We start from the raw sequence: 19992 nt of genomic DNA, 5'->3' as shown, positions 1-19992 counted from the left end.
CTACCACCTGTAGTCTTATCATTGGAAGAGGGCATGGCAACCTACTCCAGTATTCTTGCCTGGAGAATCCCATGGACAATATAATCTATATTAACATCTACTCTGCTTGTTTTATCATGTCTATTTATCTGTCCATCCTTAGTCTATCATTAACACATAGTCTATCATTAACATCTACTCTGCTTGTTTTATCATGTCTATTTATCTGTCCATCCTTCTATCCAGCAATCAACTGATCTTAATTTTTTTAAATTCATTTCAGAATAAATTTCAGACAGCTATATATTTTATCCTTAATGCTTCAGGCTACGAATCATTAGCTAGAGTTCTTTACTTGTTTGCACTTTTTCCTCCATGGAGGTATGAAATGTATCAATCACAAAATGGACAGATCTGAAGTCTGTACTTCCTGAGTTCTGAGAAATACACATACTTATAACCCAAACTCCTATCAAGATATATATTATTAGCATTGCTTCCAAGAGTTCTCTATACCCCTTCTCAGTAAATTCCCACCCCAAACCCCAGAACCAACCACTATTTTTTCCCATCATGAATTAGATCTATCTTTTCTATTAATAGAACTTCATATTCATACCATATGAATTCTTTTATATAAGGTTTCTTTCATTTCTTATGGTTTTTAGAAGGCAATGGCACCCCACTCCAGTACTCTTGCCTGGAAAATCCCATGGACGGAGGAGCCTGGTAGGCTGCAGTCCATGGGGTCGCTAAGAGTCAGACACAACTGGGCGACTTCACTTTCAATTTTCACTTTCATGCATTGGAGAAGGAAATGGCAACCCGCTCCAGTGTTCTTGCCTGGAAAATCCCAGGGATGGTGGAGCCTGATGGGCTGCCGTCTAAGGGATCGCACAGACTTGGGCACGACTGAAGCTACTTAGCAGCAGCAGCATGGTTTTGAGACTCATCCATACTGTTATGTATATCAATATTTGCTTTTTGATTTTGTTGAATGCATGCACTTTGGCTTGTTTATTCATTTTCCTATTGATAAATTCTTCTAGGTTCATTTCAGTTTTTGACTACTATGAATGTAACTGCTATGAGCATTTTCTTCTGTTTGTGGATACATGTTTTCTTTTATCTTGACTAAATTTCCTAGACTGCAATTGCTAAGCTATAAATATAAAATAGCATGATTATCTTGGAAAAATTATTACAATTTCTTATAAAAGTGAACTTTTTCCTACATAGTTGCACCATCGTACATCCCATCAAAACCGTATGAGAGTTCTAGTTGCTCCACATCTTCAACAATATTTGTCATTATTTTTAAAGAAATTTTTGTCATTCTGTTGGGTATACAGATGTATTTCATTTTCCTTCCAAAGAATATGACTAAGGTAATGAAACAGTTGAAGGCATTCTGACAGACAAGCCCTAATGGGTTGACTAGTAGGAACTAGAAAATTAGCCGAAAGCCATTCATTAATTCTGTGTGTTCTTATTGCTGAATAAGTCCTTACAACTTTAAGCTAAGGCCCACAGTAGGGACAGACTTTTCCCAAGGTCATTCATTAAAATAGTAACATGCTATAAAACTCAGCCAGAGTTTCAAGTCTCTGTTCTTGTTACACCAACAATGGCCACTCAGTGGCACACAGTTTTCCTTTATTCCATGTCCATGGCCAATATTGCCGTGTTAAGCCTGACTTGACTTCTCAACACAGGACACTAAACAGTCACCGTTGGTCTGTTGGAGTTGATGTTCATCACAGAACCTACTTGTGCCTCATTTGTGGTTTAATTAATGAGTTCACATCCTTGTGCATATCATCACAGAACCATAAGTATGAGGAAGCATGCTTGGACTCTGGGCTTACCCTTAGTTAATAAAAAAGAATATAACTTTCCACACCCACTTCCTTCTGTCATTTAGCAAACAGAGAAGAAAGGATGTCAGGAAGCTTAGGGCAATGTCTAATCCTGTCCGACTCCAGCCATCAGCTTGGTCATAAAATAGAGCAATAGAATTTTAAAGCCAAAAAATCAAATGATTGTTTCAGAGGCCCAGGTGAAAATTCTGAGCTAGAAAGGGATTTCAGTTTTGCAGAAGGGACGCTATACTCTGAATGCTGCATCCCTGAGCCTCTGCAGCATCCAGGTGCACAGATGTGCTGTGTGAACTCTGGCTGATATCCACATTCTTAAAAGGCAAGTCTATGCATCCTCACAACTGGTGACATCACTGCTCTATCCTATTGTCATCCTAACCCACAGAGAGGAGATGGGGTCTGCTCATCTGCACTTGTGACATCTATTCATGAGCTGCCTTAGAAAAGCCTTACCTTGCAAACACCAGATAGCTTCAGAGGACGTGGGCCTCAAGATAACCACTGAATAATGACACTTTAATCTCAGAATCTGCATTCTCTTCTCTCCAATAAACCCTTGCTTCTACTGAGATCCTAATTTCTAAGGGAAAGCATGTGCTTATTATCTTTCACTCTTTATCTTTGGCAAGTCCTATCTGTTATGATCAGGGGAAGACAGAAAAATAAAAAAAAGATTAAAAAGTGAGCACAGATATGCATGTTTCTCTGTTTCCCAGCTTATTTAAATTGTTAGAAATGCCTTGCAATGAAACACACAGATCAATAATACGACTGTATATACAACTTATATATGGATTCTGCTAGATGTAAGACAACATGCCAAAGGCAGGTAGGTGATTCAGAAAGAAATAAAATATGGTCACTTCTCTGAGAAATCTTGCGGCCCAACGGAATACATGATGAAAATATAAGTCGCACAAAATATTAGAGGAAAAGAGAAAGTGATCAGCTATTCCCAGAGTCACTAGGAATAGATTACAAAAGGTGCTTCTACTTTGCCCCAGGAGAAGTAACAGAAAGATGGACAAAATCCATGGTGCCCAGTCTTACCTTCATCTCTCAGAATGAGCATTTTACAGTGTATTTCAAGTAGATTAATATGCTTCCTGGATACTAGCTATATAATTTAGAAAGCTGTGCAATTTTTTTCCTTCCTTCTTCAAGTTAGGATCCCTTGGGGATATGCAAATGCTATGCAGATTGGTGACAGTCTGAGATTTACAGGAAAGGAGGGAATCTAATATTCCCATAAAGGACTAAGTAAGTGTTTGGGCTTCTCTCTTTTAGCCCCTCATCACCTTGGACAGCAGCATTTCCTTCACATTCCTAGCAGAGGGAACTAATACCATCACTGTCCAGGTGGCCGCTGGGAATGCCCTCATCCAGGACACAAAAGATATCGCTGTTCACGGTAAGCCCTGTGATGCCCCTTTCTGCCCAGTGATCCCCTCCAGCCACCTGAGTGGCATTCACTGACTGTTTTGGAAATTGCCCAGGCTGTGGGAAAATTATGTATGTCCACAAAAGGTATCTAAAGGTACTTCTTTACTTGTCCTGGAGTAGATACTGAGATTGTTAGAGAAGTAAGTGCAGATAAGCATTGTTTGTCTTCCGTGATATGTCTGCATCACAACCTGATGGTCTCATTAGACAGGGATAAACCATAAGTTGAAGAGATGCTGAGCTAAAAAGACTATCATTGAAGCATCTTAATCTGTTGAACCGCCAAGGTATCTATAACACACAGGTAGCATCCATTCTTTGTGAGGTGTGAACCAGTAATTTCAAAAGCTGGAGGAGTTACAGTATCTGCTCTTGAGGAACTCATAGCTTAAGTACTGAGATGAACTATACATAACCGATGTGTTTTGTTTGTTGTTGGAGACTCTAACATCTTTTGCTGCAAAGGATAAGAATAAGGCTAAGAATATAAGGATAAAACAAGGCAGGAGAGTGGTAAACAGAATCACCATTCTGTTCTTTATCCTGGAGGACCATTCTTAATTATTAAGTTAATTTTCAATCAAACTGCTTTTATCACCATTCAGTGAACCTCCCTCAGACCCAAAAAACAGCCACTGTAGAAAAAAAGAAAGCCAAAAGAAAATCCTAGAAAACAGGATTTTCTGGAAAGTTATACTAGGGTATGTGACTTTAAACTATAAACTTTAAACTATAAACTTTGACTCAGTTTGTATCTTCCACTTCACCCCAGATGAGCGCCTTTTCCTACAACTCTGCAAACTTGAGGTTCAGGCTCTCTCACTGGGCACCTGGAAGACTTTAAACATTTTTATTGGAGTGCAACTGGGAGTTTGGGCTTTGTAGATGTAAACTATTACATTTTGAAGGGATAGACAATAAGGTCCTACTGTGTAGCGTAGGGAACTATATCCAGTCTCCTAGGATAAACCATAATGGAATGTATATCTGTATAAAACTGGGTCACTTTGCTGTATAGCATAAATGAGCACCACATTGTAAATCAACCATACTTCAATTAAAAAATTAAAATACAGAGAAGTACACAGATAATGTTTCAGTTTCATGAATTACCACAAAGTGGACAGACCTGTGTATCTACCAATCAGATCAAGAAACCAAATGTTACCCACAGCCTAGATACAGCAGTATCGATGGAACAAGAAAAAGCTCCATTCTAATCTAGCTCAATTTATTAATGCTTTATTGTTGCCTCTACATGACTACCTGTAGCAGCAGAAGTCTCCTTTTCCTCAAGTTTCACAATTATCTTGCATTTTGGATGTTTATTTACAAGAAGAAATTCTTAAGATTAAAAAAAAAAAAGTGGTAGGAGCACAAACCTACTTCCAGTAGGTGACTTCCAGTCACCAAATCCCACTTCATTTAGAAGCCAAGAGACAGGCTGAAAAGACAGAATTAGAGATGAGGCCACATGGAAGCCCTTTTCCTAAAGCACAAAGATGGTGGAGTCTCCCCACCTTATCGCAGCCTCTCTCAGCCTCACTCACACATGCTCTCTCCTTGCAGAATACTTCCAGTCCCAGCTCTTATCTTTCTCTCCTAATCTGGATTACCACAATCCTGACATTCCAGAGTGGAGGCAAGATATTGCCAATGTGATCAAGCGGGCTCTGGTGAAAGTAAGTTGACTTTATCTTTGCTTAAATCTTCTTGAATAAAGAACCAGATGGTGTGGTCCCAGAGGCATTTTCATGATTCAGACCACCATTCTACAGTTAAATAAAGATTATTGCTCTGTAAAAAGAGAGAGAAGGGTAGAGGAAATGAAGGATGGAAAAGAAAGATGGAGAGATTCAGAAGAGAGAGATAAAGACAATTAATCCATGTTTGAGGATGGGAAATTGGCACCATCTTTCTCCTGCATTTTTCTAAGACAGGAGATTGAGCCCTTTAATAAAATGATTGATGGACCACTGCTTAAGTATATACTAATGTCACTCACTCGTTTGGCCCACCAAAGTTTAGAGAGCTTTTGTTTGTTTGTTGTTTTTGTTGCTGCTTTTTAAAAAAATTATTTGTTTTTTAATTGAAGGATAATTGCTTTACAGACCTTTGTTGTTTTCTGTCAAACCTCAATATGAATCAGCCATAGGTATACATATATCCCCTCCCTTTTGTTGTTGTTTTTAACCAGACAATCAGACTTCAAGATTTCCATTGACCATATGTCGCAGTCAGAAGGTGACAAGCTAGGAATTAGAGCATGCCAGCAGACTCTAGGGTGATAGCACCAAGCCTGGCATTCTGCAGTCTGTGGTGTCACAAAGAGTCAGACATGACTTGGCAACTGAACGACAACAGCATATTTTCCTTAGAGCAAGTTGAAATGGTTTTGTTAACCATTTGCTCAGACCTAGGCACTAGAGTATAATGATGGATAAAACATGGTCAATTCAAATTTAAGTCTAATGTGCAACTAATTCTATGAGAGAGGCATGGCCAGCATTTCAAAGGAGCATGGAGAAAAGTGCAATTCACTCTATCTAGAAAAGTTCAGGCTTGACACATATTTGTGATTCAGTAAATACTTGTGAACTAGTGGAATAGTCTTTGGAGGGAATACTTGAACTCTGTTTTAAAGGATAAACGGTAGTTAACAGAGACAGGATGATGTCTCTCAGGTACAATGAAGGCGTGTGCAAAGCCATGGCCTATGGTAAGTACAGCATATTTGATAAATGACAGTTTATTTTAGCCAATCTATAAGTTATAAGGGCAGGTGTGACTGATGTTATGCTGGGATGGATTGATCATTTTGTGAAAGGTCTGAGCAGCTAAAAGGGGTTTTGACATACTTCCTGTAGGTTCTGAGAAGTGTGAAATGTGTTCTTTCTTTATTATTTAGGTTAAAGAAATACTTTATTTATTTTGCTAACAAAGCAAGAGATTTTATTGGGAAGTGGTGCCTGGGTGGAGAGCAGTAGGGTAAGGGAACTCTGGAGAACTGCTCTGCCACATGGCTCGCAGTCTCAGGTTTTATCATGATGGGATCAGTGGCTTTATATTTCAGACACCCAATCTTGTGGTAATACAGAGGATGGTCTCTAGAGGTGGGAAGTGAATAGGGTAGGGGATGATTTCACAGGAGATGACCTGTTAAAAGACTACGGCACTTGTCTAAACCAGATGTAATAATAAAATCCTGAAAAGGAAAGATCCAAAGGCTAACTTAACCTGTTGAGAAATAGAACTGGTGACTAATAAAATGTAGTGTGAATGAGAGGGAAGGAGAAGCTTTCTGATTATAAGAGTAGAAAGGAGAGGATTTTCCTTGCCATTGATCAAGATGGCAACTGTGTAGGAGAAACATACTTGGGGAACAATGATGATTTGGTCTTTGATATGAGTCTGGAGTATCTGAGAAACAACTGGGTAAAGATAAACAAGAGAGTTAAAGATATGATTGGAGATCAAGTGAGGTTTCTGTAGGAGGTAGTGAGGCTGGAACTGAGGCCATGGAGGTCTTTAAGTCTGCCCCCTCCCCCCAACCACCCTGAAAGGGAGAGGGGGCAGGGCCGAGATGGATGCTAATGCTCTCCAAGGTAAAGGAGAAAGATCCAGGGAAGGACACGGAAAAGAAGCTGCCAGAGAGGAAAAATAGATAAAAGATAATAATATAAGAGCATTCCTGTGAGGAGCTGTCTATAAGAACCATACTTCATATCTGTTTACAAAAACTTGTTCAAAGAGAGGGATGAAAATGAAATTGATCTTGTATGCCTTTGACTATGAGACATCTAGGATTGTGCTGGATTTGTATGATTGGAGTTAGTTCCTTCCACATTCCCTAACTGAGTGATGCACTCTGCGACCATTCTTCCCTGGGACACGGGGTCACACCTGCCAGGACACTCCTGGGCTTATCCCATTTTCTCCATTGGGTGATTATCTGACCTCAGTCTGTTCTCTGAAAATTACTTTCCCTGCCTAGTTAGAATAAATCCATCTTGCCTCCCAGCAGGGAACTGAGGCATCTGGCAAAACCTTGTCGAGCTCTCTGGAGATGCCTCCCCACTTTGGGGGGGGCTTTCCAGACTTCTGACTGCCACTTACTAGTTCTCTGCAGGATGGCACTCTCTTTTCTTCATCACATCCCTGAGAAATAACACCAGTCTCTAGTTCCAAATACAAATCGGAGCTGAGCTAATGGGAGACAGCCCCTCCACTTATATTCAGTCCAGTGTTTATTTATTCTTTCCTCACTGTCAGGCATCATTTGGAACAGTGAGGTAGCCATAGAGACCATCCCCTCTCCTCCGAATATGGGCAGACATACAATAAGAACCTATTAGAGAAAAGACTGTGGCAGATAGGCATACCTTACTGTGGGCATGATCTAAATTCCTTTCGTGGAAATCTGAAGTGCTAGGAGCAAGAGGCTGACATGGAACAGGTCAATGAAGGTGAGATAGTCAGGGGAGACTTCTAGGAGATGGGTATTTCTGCCAAGTCAAAAACTGTATGTGAGAGTTGGACTGTGAAGAAGGCTGAGAACCGAAGAATTGATGCTTTTGAACTGTGGTGTTGGAGAAGACCCTTGAGAGTCCCTTGGACTGCAAGGAGATCCAGCCAGTCCATTCTGAAGGAGATCAGCCCTGGGATTTCTTTGGAAGGAATGATGCTAAAGCTGAAACTCCAGTACTTTGGCCACCTCATGCAAAGAGTTGACTCATTGGAAAAGACTCTGATACTGGGAGGGATTGGGGGAAGGAGGAGAAGGGGACAACAGAGGATGAGATGGCTGCATGGCATCACTGACTTGATGGACGTGAGTCTGAGTGAACTCCGGGAGTTGGTGATGGACAGGGAGGCCTGGCGTGCTGCGATTCATGGGGTGGCAAAGAGTCGGACACAACTGAGTGACTGAACTGAATGGAACTGATATCATATCTGAATTGACAAAAGATTAGTTCTGGATAAAAGACTTTCAGGACACACATAGGAAAGAATAGGACTACCCTTTACAGAGAAGAATTCAGAGTTTTATTTTCCTGAGGATTTTACCCTCAAATGGAAGCTTACATTTAGTTTTTATCGAAAAGCAGTATAATCCTTTTACTAAACCCTCAGGAATAGAAAAATTCATTTAAAATTTCAGCATCTTAACTCAACTTTTAGTGTCTTGTTTTATTTGTCATGTGTATACATTTTTATTTTTATAGAATTGTAGCCAAGGAAATGTAAAGAACTAGATCAGAATACAGCTCTCATTAAGCATTTTTCCATGTTGTCTCACTGTGCTAATTATCATCTTTATGGTAGCATAAACATTATTTACTTAACTTTTTAAAATATTTAATATTTTCCCATTTATTTGATATTATAAGTAATGTTATGAGTGTTTCTTTCTCCAAATGGCTTTTCCTATATTTTGGATTATTTCTTTAGGACAAACACTCCAAGTTACAGTTTCTGAATGAAGGGTCTGAATATGTTTATGACTTTACAGTAAGCCTTTTGAAAAATAAATTGGCAACATGTATCAATTTTTAGTGCTGCCAGCAACAGTTGAGGAAACCTCTTAATTGAAGCTGCACCAATATTAGCTATTTTAACTTAATAAAAAATCCTGCTTTAGTAAGTGAAAACAAGAACTGCTTTGCTCTTTTTTTAATTTGCATTTTCCCGTGTTTGTTTATAACTTCTTATTCTTCATTTGCAGCCAGTCTGTTCATGTTTTAGCCAGAAGCTTTAGTCTTCTTAGTGTAGAAAAAATGGAAAATGTGGGAGGAGATTTTGCCAATGTTGCCAGCAAACAATACTTTGCAGATCATTCATAGTAGTATTTCAGTTTCATGAAAGGTGTATGTAAGAGCAGAGGAGGTAGAGAAACTAATTCTCTGCTTAGCAGTTCTAGGGAAAGCAAAAGGAAGCCTGAATGTATATTGGAAACTGTGCCTTAAATGCTGTATTAACTATGCATAGTCAATATCCGTGTTATTGACTTGGGGAAGGCTGGATCCTCCAGGACCCACTCTTCAGTCAAAACGTCTTTGCAGGTAACCAGTGTCCCGGAAGACCAGATCCTCGTTGCCGTGTTCCCTGGCCTCCCCACTTCTGCAGAGCTGTTCATCCTTCCCCCCAAGAACTTGACAGAGAGGAGGAAAGGCAATGAAGGGGACCTGGAACAAGTAAGTGAAAGAAACCTTGGCTAGGACACTCTTCTGCACCACCCTCTAAGGGAACACAAAGCATTTCTAGCCCAAAAGGTAGACTGAACCCTTTCCTATTTGTCCATCAACCTGTCACTCATTGTCTGGCACCAGGGCTTTGGAAGCAATCAGCTTTAACCAGAATAAACACAAATGCACAAACACTGGCACATTTAGCCACACAAGAAAGAAAAGCACTCCTGAAATCATTCATTCCAAGAGTTGCCATTCTTGCAACTTGCTCATGTCTCCCAGCTAATGAGTTGTCCTGGCAAAAAGAGATGGAGTGGGAGGCGGGGGGGTTGTGGGGGATGAAGAGAAGGATTTGAGTTTCCCTGTCTATTTCTCAAAAATGTGCTTCCTGTCTTGAAAGAGCCTGGTCAACAGAAGTTCTGCTTCTAGGAAGAAAATGAACTGCTTTTAAATGTGTGTCTTTGGAGAGAGATGGATTCCCTCATCTTGCTTTGACTAAGGAAGCAGCGTTCCCCAAAGGGATCGTGATTTACTGCCTTTATCAAATGGCATATAGCTCTTATGATCTGCATACCTGCCTAGAATGAAGGTGGCAGTGGTCCCATGTCTCGCTCTCTCACTCCCTGCTCTTGCTGGGGTCTTACTTGAATGGGCTTTGCTTTACCTTCCCATGCCTTCCTGTGATGAGTTAGAAATAAGTGAGAAAGGAGCTGCTAAAAGCCAGCAGGAATCAAATTCCCTTTTGAATTAATCAATGTACAGATGTCTTCCAAGTCCCTCTGCCACTCACCTAGCTGCCACCCCATCCCACGTTGGGCACAGTCCACCAAGGGCTGCACAGATGCCATCATGGTCAGTTTCTCTGGAAATGAAGTGGATCCTTGCATTACAGGGCTGCATATTGAAATCGGCCAGATATAAATTCAGCTTCTCAATGCATACATCACTTTTACAAGACCTCTTTATTCTGAAATAGCAAGTGGCATGTGTGAACTATATTTGGAAGCTACAATATCCATCCATTTAGATAAATAGGTAATTACGGTGATGAATAGCAGCTGTGATATTAAGGCACGTACAGCGAGATAAGAGTTAGGGACAACAGCCTCAGTCTGCCTCAGCTTTCATGTGGGAATTACACAGTGATTAAATCGATGTTATGTGTTCTGAGACTTGCTGGGGAAAAGTAAAGAGGAAAAATTATCCCATAAAAAGGAGGCAGCTTCTGCTTTGATGTTTGCCTCCCATTGTCTCTAACAGAGAAACAGCAGAGGAGTGGGCTGTGGTGTACATGCCTGCTTTAATCCTGGCAGGGGCCTCTATCCTGTGTGTGTTGCTTGTTCACATTAAAGAACTAATGGTGGTTGACTTTCTTTCACTGGGATCCATAACACGTCTCTCTATGGAAAGTTATACAGGCTTGGATGAAAAGACACTGAACTGGGAGTTGAATGAAACATTTATGTCCGTTGTCAACTCAAATTCCCTAGGTGACTGTGGACACACCTCTGTCTCATTCTCCAATAATAGCAAATAATACCAACTTGTCCTTGGCTTCACAGGGCTCTAGGGGCTGGGAGAACCAAATGGATAAAAATGTTCCAATATCCTGTCCTCTCACTGAATAGGTTATTTTTCGCCTGTTGACCCGGGTTTCTTTCTCCATGAGGGGGCACCATCACATGACATTACTTCCCATGCAGCTTCTCTCTCTCTCTCTTTTTTCCTCCAGATTGTAGAGACTCTATTTAATGCTCTAAACCAAAACTTGGTCCAGTTTGAGCTGAAGCCAGGGGTTCAAGTCATTGTGTATGTCACACAGCTGACCTTAGGTAAGTGCCTGAAGGCATATGGGGTGGGGAGATGGGTATGGTGATCTGATATCCTGGAGATAAAACAGAGGAGATGGTTACCAAACGCTTTCCAATAAATGCTCATAAATGGCTTTGTGTAGTGATGGCAAAGAAAGATTAATTACATCTTTCTTGAGCCCTCCTGTTAGGATGGCAAGAAGACATCTTTAGAAGTGGCTTTGCTATTGAATTCCTGGATGATCTTCAGGAAAACCTACAATTTCTTTGGGCCTTGACTTTATTATGTTTCTTATGTATAACAGTTTCTTATCTATAACGTAGTTCTCAATCTCCCTTAATTTCTACAGTTATCTGATTCAATGAATCTTGATTGGGAGACCAGATCAAATAACTTTAAAACTCCCTTCAATTTATAATGTTTAAATCTATTATGTTTAAATCTAAAGTGAAAAGAGGGACTAGCTCTGGGTGGTTGATTTATGAAAGAAATTCTAAAAAGGCATGTCCCATTGAACACCCACCTTTGGCTCTCTGGAAAAGCCTATTTGCTAACTGTTTCTAATTAATGAAAGCTTTTCAGATGTAGAGGTTCCACATGTGCCCATCCAGCCATGTTTTACCAGAATCGACTAGAGGAAGAAACAGAAACACTCTATCACCTATAATCATATTGACAAGCACTCAGGTGTCTAAGAAAAGGAGCATTCATACCCTATTCCTGCTCCCCTTAGCTGAGTACAATTTATAGCAGGAACAGCAGGTTTCCCCAGGCAGAGCGAGGAGTTTACTTTCCCTAAGAAGCTGTGATCAGGGTACCATCATCATTGAAGCCAAGCTTCCTCTGCCAAGATAGCATGCAAGGCAATCGGAGGCTGTATATAAGGTTGGAGACCCTCTGGCCTCATTCTCCAATGGATACTCCCCCAGCTAGTAGCTTCCGAATGAGCAAGTCTGTTCTTTCCTCCTAGCTCCGCTGGTGGACTCTGGCGCTGGGCACAGCAGCTCAGCCATGCTTATGCTCTTGTCAGTAGTGTTTGTCGGCCTGGCTGTGTTTTTGATCTACAAGTTTAAAAGGTATGTGCTGCCATCACTCAATTTTATGCATGGGGCTAGGTTCCTGGGGGTTGATTCTTCCTGTAACTTACATTGCTAAACTCATCCCACATATGTGATATTAACTTTCCCTGAAGCTGTACTTGGCATTGGGAAAGAACAGGAAATGTTTTAGGGTCAGAGAGTAAATGGACTTAATATGAATCTCTCCAGTTTATAATTATGTTGAACTGGGAAAATGAAGTGGCTTAGATGGTAAAGAATCCGCCTGCAATGGGGGAGACCTGGATTTGATCCCTGGGTCAGAAAGATCCCTTGGAGAAGGGAATGGCAACCCACTTCAGTACTTCTGCCTGGAGAATTCCATGGACAGAGGAGCCTTGCAGTCATCGTCCATGGGATCACAAAGCGTTGGACATGACTGAGTGACTAACACAACACTAGGAAAATGAGGGGCAGCCTATGAAGCCAGTTTATTTTCTTGAAGAAAGTTTCAGACGTCATTTCAGAGAAGGCAATGGCAACCCACTCCAGTACTCTTGCCTGGAAAATCCCACGGATGGAGGAGCCTGGTAGGCTGCAGTCCATGGGGTCACAAAGAGTTGGAGACAACTGAACGACTTCACTTTCACTTTTCACTTTCATGCATTGGAGAAGGAAATGGCAACCCACTCCAGCATTCTGGCCTGGAGAATCCCAGGGACGGCGGAACCTGGTGGACTGCCATCTATGGGGTCGCACAGAATCGGACACAACTGAAGTGACTTAGCAGCAGCAGCAGCAGCAGCAGCAGACCTCATTTAAGTTTCTACAGTAGGGTCTCAAATATTTAGGAGATCTTTTTCTACAGCTTACCACTCATTTAAGGTGACTAAGTAGAGAAACGCGTGTGTGTGTGCTCAGAGGTATCGGACTCTTTTCTACCCCAAGGACTGTAACCTGCCAGGCTCCTCTATCCATGGAATTTTCCAGGCAAGAATATTGGAGTGGGTTGTATTTTCTCAGTTCAGTTCAGTTCAGTTGCTCAGTCGTGTCCAACTCTTTGCGACCCCATGGACTGCAGCAGGACAGGCCTCCCTGTCCATCACCAACTCCCGGAGCTCACTCAAACTCATGTCCATTGAGTCGGTGATGCCATCCAACCATCTCATCCTCTGTCGTGTCCTTCTCCTCCCACCCTCAATCTTTCCCAGCATCAGGATCTTTTCAAATGAGTCAGCTCTTTGCATCAGGTGGCCAATGTATTGGAATTTCAGCTTCAACATTAGTCCTTCCAATGAATATTCAGGACTGATTTCGTTTAGGATGGACTGATTGGATCTCCTTGCAGTCCAAGGGACTCTCAAGAGTCTTTAAACACCACAGTTCAAAAGCATCAATTCTTCAGCGCTCAGCTTTCTTTATAGTCCAACTCTCACATCCATACATGACCACTGGACGAACTACAGCCTTGACTAGATGGACTTTTGTTGGTAAAGTAATATCTCTGCCTTTTAATATGCTGTCTAGGTTGGTCATAATTTTTCTTCCAAGGAGCAAACATCTTTTAATTTCATGGCTGCAGTCACCATCTGCAGTGATTTTGGAGCCCCCAAAAATAAAGTCTGACACTGTTTCCACTGTTTCCCCATCTATTTGCCATGAAGTGATGGGACTGGATGCCATGATCTTAGTCTTCTGAATGTTGAGCTTTAAGCCAACTTTTTCACTCTCCACTTTCACTTTCATCAAGAGGCTCTTTAGTTCTTCTTCACTTTCTGCCATAAGGGTTGTGTCATCTGCGTATCTGAGGTTATTGATATTTCTCCTGGCAATCTTGATTCCAGCTTGTGTTTCCTCCAGCCCAGTGTTTCTCATGATGTACTTTGCATATAAGTTAAATAAGCAGGGTGACAATATACAGCCTTGATGTACTCCTTTTCCTATTTGGAACCAGTCTGTTGTTCCATGTCCAGTTCTAACTGTTGCTTCCTGACCTGCATACAGATTTCTCAAGAGGCAGGTCAGGTGGTCTGGTATCCCCATCTCTTTCAGAATTCTCCACAGTTTATTGTGATCCACACAGTCAAGGCTTTGATATAGTCAATAAAGCAGATATAGATGTTTTTCTGGAACTCTCTTGCTTTTTTGATGATCCAACAGATGTTGGCAATTTGATTTCTTGTTCCTCTGCCTTTTCTAAATCCAGCTTGAACATCTGGAAGTTCACAGTTCATGTATTGTTGAAGCGTGGCATGGAGAATTTTGAGCATTACTTTACTAGCATGTGAGATGAGTGCAATTGTGGGGTAGTTTGAACATTCTTTGGCATTGTCTTTCTTAGGGATTGGAATAAAAATTGACCTTTTCCAGTCCTATGGCCACTGCTGAGTTTTCCAAATTTGCTGGCATCTTGAGTGCAGCACTGTAAAGCATCATCTTTTAGGATTTGAAATAGCTCTACTGGAATTACATCATCTCCACTAGCTTTGTTCATAGTGATGCTTTCTAAGGCCCACTTGCCTTCACATTCCAGGATGTCTGGCTCTAGGTCAGTGATCACCATGGTGATTATCTGGGTCGTGAAGATCTTTTTTGTACAGTTCTTCTGTGTATTCTCGCCACTTCTTCTTAATATCTTCTGCTTCTGTTAGGTCCATACCATTTCTGTTCTTTATCGAGCCCATCTTTGCATGAAATGTTCCCTTGGTATCTCTCATTTTCTTGAAGAGATCTCTAGTTTTTCCCATTCTATTGTTTTCTTCTGTTTGTTTGCACTGATCACTGAGGAAGGCTTTCTTATCTCTCCTTGCTATTCTTTGGAACTCTGCATTCAATGTGTATATCTTTCCTTTTCTCCTTTGCTTTTCACTTCTCTTCTTTTCACAGCTATTTATAAGGCATCCTCAGACATCCATTTTGCTTTTTTGCATTTCTTTTTTCTGGGGGATGGTCTTGCTCCCTGTCTTCTGTACAATGTCATGAACCTCTGTCCATACTCCAGGGCATCTTCCTAGTCCAGGGATTGAACCCATGTTTCTTGCATCTCCTGCATTGGCAGGTGGATTCTTTACCACTACCCCACTTCACATGTTAAATAGAGAAAATATAGCTGAAATCTGGTTACACACATACACATACTTACTTGTATAGTGGTTATTATCCAGTCAGATCAGATCAGTCGCTCAGTCGTGTCCAACTCTTTGCGACCCCATGAATCGCAGTATGCCAGGCCTCCCTGTCCATCATCAACTCCCGGAGTTCACTCAGACTCACATCCATTGAGTCAGTGATGCCATCCAGCCATCTCATCCTCTGTCATCCCCTTCTCCTCCTGCCTGCAATCCCTCCCAGCATCAGAGTTTTTTCCAATGAGTCAACTCTTTGCATGAGGTAGCCAAAGTATTGGAGTTTCAGCTTTAGCATTATTCCTTCCAAAGAAATCCCAGGGCTGGTCTCCTTCAGAATGGACTGGCTGGATCTCCTTGCAGTCCAAGGGACTCTTAAGAGTCTTCTCCAACACCGCAGTTCAAAAGCATCAATTCTCTGGTGCTCAGCCTTCTTCACAGTCCAACTCTCACATCCATACATGACCACAGGAAAAACCATAGCCTTGACTAGACGGACCTTTGTTGGCAAAGTAATGTCTCTGCTTTTGAATATGCTATCTAGGTTGGTCATAACTTTCCTTCCAAGGAGTAAGCGTCTTTTAATTTCATGGCTGCAGTCACCATCTGCAGTGATTTTGGAGCCCAGGAAAATAAAGTCTGACACTGTTTCCACTGTTGCCCCATCTATTTCCCATGAAGTGGTGGGACCAGATGCTGTAATCTTCATTTTCTGAATGTTGAGCTTTAAGCCAACTTTTTCACTCCCCTCTTTCACTTTCATCAAGAGGCTTTTGAGTTCCTCTTCACTTTCTGCCATATAAATTTGCATGCAGAAGTATACCTTTTAAAATCCTCCTCCCTATTTTTCCTGTTTCTAAAGGTAAATAGATCAGAAAAACCAAACCCCACATGTATTCAAATTTCATTTTTGAAGACCAGAGGAGGGGTGATATAATAGGATACTCATTAAAAACATGAAATTGAAATCAATAATTCTGTACCATTATTTACATAATGTAATGCATCTACAAAGCATATACTGGTTAAGAATGTGAACTCAAAAGTCAGACAGACTGTTTTAACATTAGTGCTTGCAGCCTTAGGCAGTTGAATCTGCCTCTAACTAAGCCTTCATTTCCTCATGTGTAACATGGAAAAGCGATAATACTTTATAGGTTTGCTACATGTTTTCAAGGCAAAAATATCTATATCCAGTACATAATAAAAAAAAATCATGAAAGCTAAGCTATTTTGAATAACAGCATGCCTCTGGAAGGTGCCTCCTGTGTCACAAACTGGCACATAGTAGGCTCATATGTATCAGTGGCATAGAAAGATGCTTCACAGGAAGTCTGTGTAAAGTAAAAGTATTATTATTTATTGTCAGATGAATTTTGAAAGTATAGCTTTGGGATTTTTCTAAACTCCAAAGGTAATGCTTTTAGATTTTGGAAGAGATCAGTGGTAAACATGCTTCACTGTACCTTCCCTTCCCCCAGCCCCTGTCAGCTCCCTGCTAGTGGATTTCTCAGGTTAAAAAAAAAAAAAAAAAAGTTTTACTCAGTGTACATCTAAGCACTGGGCAGACAGAGGGATCCTTCAACACTCTCCACTAGAAGGGCAAAGTGGGGTTTACTGTCCTTCTCAGTATGTAGACTAATGCTTGAGTCCCTGTCTTTTTGGATCATGATGTGTCAACCCACCACTGTGTTCCCTTTGAAGAAGGGAAAATCCTTCATATCCAATTAACAAAGATTCAGTATATTAATAGAAATGGCCTGGTCAGAGCGATACCCATTTATGGAGATACTTCAGTTACATACAAAGCACATTTTCATTCATTCAAGGATTTGGTTTTGGGGATGCCTGGTGGTTGCGGAGGCTTGAAGATCGGCTAAACCAAATTTATCACCTTCTGGCTCCTAGAACTCCACGTTTGCTAGAACAGGGGCCAGTAGAAGTCCTGCAAAGAGGTGTTTGTGTCAGGTGTCTCTAAATCAAGGCCAGAGGTATCCTGTGACTTAAAAAAACTTTTTCTTTTCTTGTGAGTGAAGTGAAGTCGCTCAGTCACGTCCAACTCTTTGTGACCCCATGGACTGTAGCCCACCAGGCTCCTCCATCCATGGGATTTTCCAGGCAAGAGTACTGGAGTGGGGTGCCATTTCCTTTTCCAGAGGATCTTCCCAACCCACGGATTGAACCCGGGTCTCCTGCATTATAAGCAGACACTTTACCATCTGAGCCACCAGACAGTCAACTTATTCATGTAGCTCTCTCTTAATGTGTAGACTTTAATACTTGAATCTATGCCAGGTAATGGCATTTCTGAATTATTCTACCTCTGTAGAATAATTAAATACCAGCCAACCCTTTCTTAAATACCATTCAACCCTTTCTATGTCCCTGACACTGAATTAGGATACAGAAAACAAATACTAGTTAAAATGGATAAACAATTTGAATCAGTTAACTTTTCTTTTCTAGTCACTTTTTCTGGAAGCTTTTCTTCCAGTGCCCAAGCCTGTTGGCTGAGGTCCTGTTGGATCTCCCTTTATATCTTTGTTCTCCTTTCCCTCTCACTACCTACCTGGAACTCCAATGATGGCTATATGGAGGGTACCTGGCCTGCCGGCAAGTAAAGGTCAGGTTCTTATCCATGGTTCCCAGAGTCTCCTTTGCTTCTTTCATTTCTGTCCAATAGAACATTCTGCAATGATGAAAATTCTTCATGATCTCTACTGCCCAATACAGTAGCCACCGGTATGGTGAAAAAACTGAATTTTCAGTTTTATTTAACTTTTATTAATTTAATGTTAAATAGCTATAGCTGACTAGCAAACACTTGGACAGCATAGGCTAGGGGAAGTGTCATTCTCTTTCTGTTTCTAGATCACTCACCAGGCTCTGTTTTCAGACCCCAAACTTTCTCTCTGCCATCTCCAACATTAATTCATTAAGCCAATAATTCATTCAGCAAACATTTATTGAGTGCCTGCTCTGTGCCAGGCATTGTCTACAATCTCAGCATCCCAAGTGGTCACTTAATAGAAGGGGAATCGAATTGTTTAAAGGAATCTTGGAGATCAAAGTAACTCTTTCCTCCTTCCTCTGTTAAGGGACTATATTTGATCTTATTCTTTGATAGTGACTGCTATTTTGTGGTATCTTAGGCAATATAATAAAAAATCATTTTGTGATGGCTTTTATTTTCTGAAAATTCTGCCTAATAACACCTTCTTTCTAGACTGTAGATTTGTTTTTTTCTTATTGTCCAAGAAAACTTTTGAGTTGTTGTATTTTCTAGTCTTTTTTTTTCCAGTAAGGCTTTCATGATAGTGTGACGCCTACTCTGCTTCTTCTAAATTCTTCTGACAAACTTCTAACATTTAATAATAGTTGGAACAAACAAATAAAAGCTGAAATTAATATAGATGATTTGGATTGATCCATCTTACTCGTCTTATTAAGATCCTCTTATTAAAACTTATATGAATGTATAGCTCAGGGCGTGCCTCTAAACTTCATTTCTCACCTTTCTTTTCTGCAAAGTGGGGTTTAGTCTTGACTTATAGTCCCACTCCAGTACTCTTGCCTGGAGAATCCCATGGACGGAGGAGCCTGGTGGGCTGCAGTCCATGGGGTCGCTAAGAGTTGGACACGACTGAGGGACTTCACTTTCACTTTTCACTTTCATGCACTGGAGAAGGAAATGGCAACTCACTCCAGTGTTCTTGCCTGGAGAATCCCAGGGATGGGGGAGCCTGGTGGGCTGCCGTCTATGGGATCGCACAGAGTCGGACACGACTGAAGCAACTTAGCAGCAGCAGCAGCATAGTCTCAAAAGTCTTACAGGTAGATGTGTTAAAAAATGAAGAGCAATTTGAAAAAAAAATTTAAATGCTGCCAAATTGTGACATAAAATTCATTCTCTTCCAACTATCTATTAAAAATACTGAAAAAAGTGTGTTTTCAGAGATGCAAATAAGGTGAACAATCTTTATAAGGGCAAGTATATCCAAATTCTTACAGGTATCAATCATTAAAAAAGCAGGAAGGGGGAGACAGTGATCTCTGGCTGAAGCTCTGAAGTACCCAGACTTGTGTGATCAGGAGTGGTTTGACTGCCCCAGCACCTAATAAATATTACAGTTGATCCCAACATTCATGAGTAATATGTACTTTTATGATTAGAAGAAATCTAAATCATTAGGCTGCCTTTCTATTTAGATAAGAAGAAAGTAAGGGCTAGCATGAAATTTTAATTACTCACATTTAGAGAGCCTGTGGCCTGCTGCCTCACACATAATCTATTCATTTAAGGTTCTTGTAAATTATATTAAGCTAGTTTAGACCAGTAGGAGTCAAGGGACACCTCCCTTAATGTATGGAAAGCAGCCATTAAAAACATGAAAATTGGATGTCAATGGAAGGTAGAAACTGTCCATGTTTCAAACATATTTTGAGGGCTTTCCAAATTAGCTACGGGAGACCTCATTAAATGCCCACATTCTACCTGGTTGTGGGGTTGAAGCAGGGAAGGGAATGT

General features: G+C 40.9%; 1 protein-coding gene across 1 annotated transcript in view; it reads left to right on the top strand.

The window, feature by feature from the left end:
- The window catches only part of SORCS3 (sortilin related VPS10 domain containing receptor 3), a 632329-nt gene that overhangs the window by 607652 nt on the left and 4685 nt on the right, over positions 1-19992 (top strand). Inside the window, exons 21-25 of the mRNA XM_070363359.1 lie at positions 3147-3270; positions 4872-4984; positions 9365-9496; positions 11223-11322; positions 12273-12378. Coding sequence (XP_070219460.1) covers positions 3147-3270; positions 4872-4984; positions 9365-9496; positions 11223-11322; positions 12273-12378 — 575 coding nt within the window. The remainder of the gene's footprint in view (positions 1-3146; positions 3271-4871; positions 4985-9364; positions 9497-11222; positions 11323-12272; positions 12379-19992) is intronic.

This window comes from Bos mutus, chromosome 26 (genome assembly GCF_027580195.1).
Source record: "Bos mutus isolate GX-2022 chromosome 26, NWIPB_WYAK_1.1, whole genome shotgun sequence".
Taxonomy (NCBI): domain Eukaryota; kingdom Metazoa; phylum Chordata; class Mammalia; order Artiodactyla; family Bovidae; genus Bos; species Bos mutus.
This window is presented reverse-complemented; position numbering and strand designations above follow the sequence as displayed.